Source organism: Oratosquilla oratoria, chromosome 23 (genome assembly GCF_046742065.1).
Source record: "Oratosquilla oratoria isolate Oo_2021 chromosome 23, ASM4674206v1, whole genome shotgun sequence".
Taxonomy (NCBI): Eukaryota; Metazoa; Arthropoda; class Malacostraca; order Stomatopoda; family Squillidae; genus Oratosquilla; species Oratosquilla oratoria.
In genome coordinates, this window is record NC_134799.1 from 45,971,510 (window position 1) to 45,977,591 (window position 6,082).

At 47.2% G+C, this 6,082-nt stretch overlaps 1 protein-coding gene across 1 annotated transcript; it reads left to right on the plus strand.

The window, feature by feature from the left end:
- Positions 1-30: 30 nt before the first annotated feature.
- Positions 31-3,898, plus strand: LOC143037794 (uncharacterized). The gene is made up of 4 exons (XM_076206346.1): positions 31-284; positions 813-1,156; positions 2,733-3,608; positions 3,813-3,898. Exons 1-3 carry the CDS (start codon positions 31-33, stop codon positions 3,506-3,508), a joined length of 1,374 nt encoding a protein of 457 aa, XP_076062461.1. The 3' UTR covers positions 3,509-3,608; positions 3,813-3,898.
- The last annotated feature ends 2,184 nt before the right edge of the window (positions 3,899-6,082 follow it).

Here is a 6,082-nt window from a genome sequence, read left to right on the forward strand (position 1 = left end):
TAGACGTGGGCGAGATCTGTTAGTGGCTGCATGAAGTTTGCGCCAGAGCTCGGAGAGGGAGGTGTGGGCGTTGAAACCCTCGCACCATTCATGAAATTTGTTTACCCTGACACACGTAGCCGTGGCATGCACTTCGCGAACTGCCGCTCGGAGGTTGGCAAGATTGACCTGTGTCCTGTTCTGTCGGAAGGCGCGGCGGAACATGCACACCCTGTGATTAGCCTCTCTCATTTCCTCCTTGTAGTACCAGTGGTTCTTGTGCTTCCGGGCGGGCCGTCCCCACAGTAGAATCTATTCTTCATCACCTCCCAAATTTCTCTCAGTCTCTCCTGGTATTCCTTCTTATTCAAAATGCTTACTCTAGGCATCTTTCTACCTTTTGCCCATTTTCTTTTTCTCCATCTATCCTCCAATCTCAATTTACTTTCCACCAAACATTTATCTGGCACTACTACCACATAAGAACATGGGCATCCAGAACTCTTCCTATCCTTCATTTAGATACCACTACATAGAATAGGAAGGTGGAACCCGCGCAAGGCCAATTGGACGTTGTTCAAGGACAGAGTGGCTCGCGAGGTCGTCACCGACGCTCTGGCCATGGGTGAGTTGGACGATGCGGAGGCCTCACTGGTCTCTGCTATTCATGCAGCGGCAGAGGAGGCAATACCTAAGAAGGGCCTCAACAGGAGGAGACATCGAGATGGTTGGTACTACAACCAAGAGATCAAGGATGCCAACCACAGGGTCAACCGTCTACGAAAGATCCTGCGTAGACACCACAACCCTGCTAACCTGGCCAACCTCCGGAGCGCCATCGAAGAGGCCAAGGAGACAGCTCGACGTGTGCGTAGCGAGAAGTGGCTAGAATGGTGCCAAAGCTTTAGTGAGTCCACCACGATAAAGGAACTTTGGGGGAAACTCCACATAGCGACCAGCCGTAGCCCACCACGGCGCGCTCCCCGTGCACCACAGTGCGAGGCAGCAAATCTGGCGCAAGAGTTTGCCAGACGCACACACACAGCCACGCTACCCGCCGAGCTGCAGCAGAGGCAGGCCATGCTCCGTGAACCAAGAGAGGCCAGGATACAAGCTGCCATGGGGTCTCCGGGTGACACGGACACGCCATTCACTATCCATGAGCTGCAAGCCTCACGTAAGAGATCCTCCGACACTGCTCCAGGGAGCGACCTAGTGACGTACTCCATGGTTGCACACCTGGGGGATGCTGGAGAAGAAGCACTCCTCCAGGTGGTAAACAGCAGTTGGTCCTGTGGAAGACTTCCGTCCAACTGGAAGAGGGCCGACATCGTGCCTATCCCCAAGCCCAGGGAGCCCGGAAAGTATCGTCCTATCTCCCTGACGAGCTGCCTGGGGAAGACCATGGAAAAGATGGTTCTCCAAAGACTTTTGTGGAAACTGGGACCACCACAAGAGAACCTCTATGGCTTCACCAAAGGGGTGGGCACGGCTCAATGCATTACAACGCTTCTGAGCCATGTGGAGCAACGTCACGCCATGGTCGTCTTCTTTGACCTGGAGAAGGCATTCGAGCTTGCCAGTCCCGCTGCAATTCTGGACAGTCTGGCTGCCAGAGGAGTACAGGGGAAACTGTTACAGTGGATAGCGGACTACCTCTCCAATAGAACTGCCAGAGTCCGTCTACAGGGAGTGGAGTCCTGCTATCACCCCCTGGAAAATGGTACACCCCAGGGTGGGGTTCTCAGTCCCACCCTGTTTAACGTGCTGATGACTGAATTAATAGCCATCCCTCTACCCACAGGATGCCGCCTCCTATCATACGCAGACGATGTCGCGCTGGTGGTAGCAGGCAGAAGGACCAAGGCCAGAAGGACGCAAATGTGCCTCGACCGCATTTCCTCCAAATGCGAAGAGCTTGGCCTCAAGATCTCGCCACCAAAGACCAAAGCCATGTGTTTTGGCACTAGCGTGACACCGAGGGACAGGCTTCTGCTGCAGGGACATGAGGTAGAGTGGGTCAGCACGCACATGTACCTTGGTGTCTGGCTCGACTCCAGGCTGTCCTTCCGGACTGAAGTGGCATACATCCGGGGAAGGGTCCTCAGCCGGATTAACGTTTTGAAGTCCTTGGCGACCAGAGAGGCAGGTGCCAACTGCGCTGTCCTCCGGACATTCTACGTCAGCGCAATTCGACCGGTGATAGACTATGCCAGCAGTGCTCTGGCTGGTCTATCCGCAACACGGTTGGCTGACTTGGAGACAGTACAGAACCAGGCGCTGCGCGTAATATTGGGCGCGCCGCGCTGGACTCTGGTCGCCAATATGCAGCAAGAGGCGGGACTGGTGCCTATCAGTGCGAGGATCTCAGGATTGGTGGTAGCCTTCGCCATAAGAGTCATTCAGAGAGAACATGACTCGTTCCTGCGGCGAAGGCTAATCAGCGCCCTCCAGCAAGATCCGGATCTCTTCCTGCAGAAGAGGTGGTCAGCGAGGGTTGCACACCGCATAAGGGACCTTCACCTGCATGACCTTATCCTTCAGAAGAGGAGGGATGTGCCGGTGGAAGGTTATGTGCAGTCTCCCCCCCTGGGAGAATCCACCGGCCAGAATCAGTGTGATGGCGTCACGACGCGGTACGCCGCTGCCGCGCCTGCGGGCGGATGCGGAGGCCACAATGAGATCTGTCGCCCAGGAAAACTGCGTCGTCTATTTCACAGACGGCTCCGTGGATCCCGTACACAACGTGGCAGGTGCAGGGTTTGTCACGAAGGACGAGCAACAGGGAGTAAGGGTGTTGGGCACTAGCTGCTCGACGCAAGCAGAGGGTGTTGCAGTGGGTCTAGCATTGACCCATGCTCTCAACACCCACCAACGTAATGTAGTTGTGCACACAGATAGTTTAGCTCTGTTGCAATTAATATCTAAAATTTATCATAATGACCAGAAAAAACTAATGACCTCACTGTTGTTTCAGCTCAAGGCCCTCCGTCAGCAAGGGAGATCAGTCGTCCTCAACTGGGTGCCGGGACACATCGGCATCCAGGGAAATGAAGCGGCAGACAGGGTGGCCAGAAGAGCGGCCACAGGGGACATGGAAGGCGGAATCGGTGTCCTCCCGAGCCGAACTGAGATCTTGGCCATTGCAACGAGAACGATGGCCAAGAGGGAGCTACAAAGCCATAGGAACCTAACAGCCCAGAGGCCGTCAGCACGCTGGTATCAAGTTGCCACAGCGTATGAGCGACTGACCCCTGGAGTCCGTCTCTCCAGGATAGAGGAAGTCACCCTTCATCGACTCCGTCTCGGGTATCGATGCTTCTCGGAGGTGACGGGACAGCCGGAGGCCTGCATCCACTGTGGAGAGGCCGGCGCAAACGGGCTAGATCATTATGTGGCCCTTTGCCCAGCGACCAGATTTCTACGTGCGGGCCCCAGGACCTCGGCCGGGGGACTCATCCGTCGACTGACGATGTCACTTAACTCGTATCAGCTGGGACGCCTCCTTCAAGTGCCGCCCCCCAGATGATACGGATGGGTTCTGTTCGACTGTACTCTCTTGCTGATTTTTTGACTTATGACACATTTCAACTTAAGCCAAGGACTAATGCTTTCTTTTCTTCACCTAGGTAACTGCGCAGGATGCCCTGAACCGACCGGATGAGACGCGACGAGTGCAAAAGATACCAACCACGTCGGCTGGGAAGTCTCCTTCAAGTGCCAGCCCCAGAGGATACGGATGGGTTCTTAACTGCACTCACTTGAAATATTGACTTATAGCTCACCACAAAAATTCAAGCCAAAGGATTAACATCTTCTCCTTTCTCACTTAGGTAACTGCGCATGATGCCTTAGACTGGACCGGATGGGACGCGACGGGTGCAGGAACTAAACCACGTCGGCTGGACCGGATGGGACGCGACGGACTCATAGGACACTAACCACGTCGGCTAGATCGTGGAGACTGACCAGGACCGTACAGCGCTACAAATATTGTCATAATTAAACACATGTACATGTAACTTATTGTAAAAGGCATACTTGTATGCCTTCTAGGAATATGGGTAGAGACCCAAACAAGATGTACTTCTTGGGAATCAATAAATGTAAAAAATGGAATCTTCATTACTTCAATCGCCACTGAAGAAGCACCAGGAGGTGCGAAAACGCGTTTTGGCTTTCGACTATGCCTATTTCTATATCATGGCATACGGCGAATTATTTGGACTCCTGCCTATGGAAGACAAAGTCGCCTTACGAAAGAGAGAGAAGATTGACAAAAAGCTTTGCCACAACAAGCTTGCCATTTCATTAAATGAAATATGCTTGAGAGAGAATCTCCTGCTGGTGGGCTGGTCCTTGAGTAATGTAGGAATTCGGATCGCCGTAATAAGTGATCTTCCTTCCCTCGGGAATCAGTTCGATTCCAGGTTTCAAGGATTTATAGTCTCTGTGGTGTAGTGGTCTACGGCGCCGTACAGGTAATTTACGGATAGCAGAGTACAGCGGGTTCGAGCCCCGCATGCAACTGTCATAAAAATCATCGGTTTGATGTCGCTGCCATTAGCGTATTTCTCTCATATATATATATATATATATATATATATATATATATATATATATATATACATATATATATATGTGTGTGTGTGTGTGTGTGTGTGTGTGTGTGTGTGTGTGTTTGTGTATATATATATATATATATACATATATATATATATATATATATATATACATATATATAATATGTATGTATATGATAATAATAATAATAATAATAATAATAATAATAATAATAATAATAATAATAATAATAATAATAATAATAATAATAATGATAATAATAATAATAATAATAATAATAATAATAATAATAATAATAATGATGATGATGATGATGATGATGATGATGATGATGATGATGATGATGATGATGATGATGATGATGATGATGATGATGATGATAATGATAATAATAATAATAATAATAATAATAATAATAATAATAATAATAATAATAATAATAATAATAATAATAATAATAACAATAACAATAATAATAATAATAATAATAATAATAATAATAATAATAATAATAATGATGATGATGATGATGATGATGATGATGATGATGATGATGATGATGATGATGATGATGATGATGATGATGATGATGATGATGATGATAATAATAATAATAATAATAATAATAATAATAATAATAATAATAATGATAATAATAATAATAATAATAATAATAATAATGATAATAATAATAATAATAATAATAATAATAATAATAATAATAATAATAATAATAATAATAATAATAATAATAATAATAATAATAATAATAATAATAATAATAATGATGATGATGATGATGATAATAATAATTATCTATATACAATAAAAGATAAAATTCTCCAAAATGTTTCAATGTCACGACGTCCCTAACCGAGTTGAACGGGGATCCGGCAAAAAGGGGACAATCACGGACCCCGTCACACGGGCCATCCCTGTAAGGGTATAAATCGCATATACGCGGTCGCGGGTAGATTGCATCATGAATGTGACCGGCGACCGTGTTCTGTGATTCAGACACCATGCCCGCGGAATCCGACGCAAACAAGAAGAGGCGTCTTCGTCACTTTTGGAATTGAGTTACAGTTAACTGAAAAAATTCAAAAGCTGTTCTACAGGGCAACAAGAACCTATATGCCCAGTTACGGAATGAAGTCCTCTAAGGTAACAAGTCCTCCAAGGTAACAAGTCCTCCAAGGTAACAAGTCCTCCAAGGTAACAAGTCCTCAAAGGTCGCAAGTCCTTAGTGGTTGTCTTATTCCCTTGAACTGACCAGGAAAAAAAAATGTCCCTTGGGTTCGGCCTCGGGGCGGAACCCCAACACGGGATCCCCAGCACAGGATCCCTTTCGTGGGATTAGAACGCGGAGCGCTGCGGCCGTAGGACGCTGTTTGCGCAGCCAAGCCTCCGGCGAAGCCGGGAAGGACGAAGCCTGCGGCTTGTGACAATTAAAAAGTGTAATAATAAATAGACATTTGGGAATGGATGCTAAGAGGAGATTATATGAAGGAATGATTGT

Bases quoted from the DNA above. Each gene is read 5' to 3' on its own strand.
- LOC143037794 (XM_076206346.1), top strand. From the start codon at position 31: ATGAAGTTTGCGCCAGAGCTCGGAGAGGGAGGTGTGGGCGTTGAAACC. The intron at 285-812 runs GTAGAATCTATT...CAACCTCCGGAG, and splicing joins CCGGGCGGGCCGTCCCCACA to CGCCATCGAAGAGGCCAAGG. The intron at 1,157-2,732 runs GTAAGAGATCCT...ACAACGTGGCAG, and splicing joins CCATGAGCTGCAAGCCTCAC to GTGCAGGGTTTGTCACGAAG.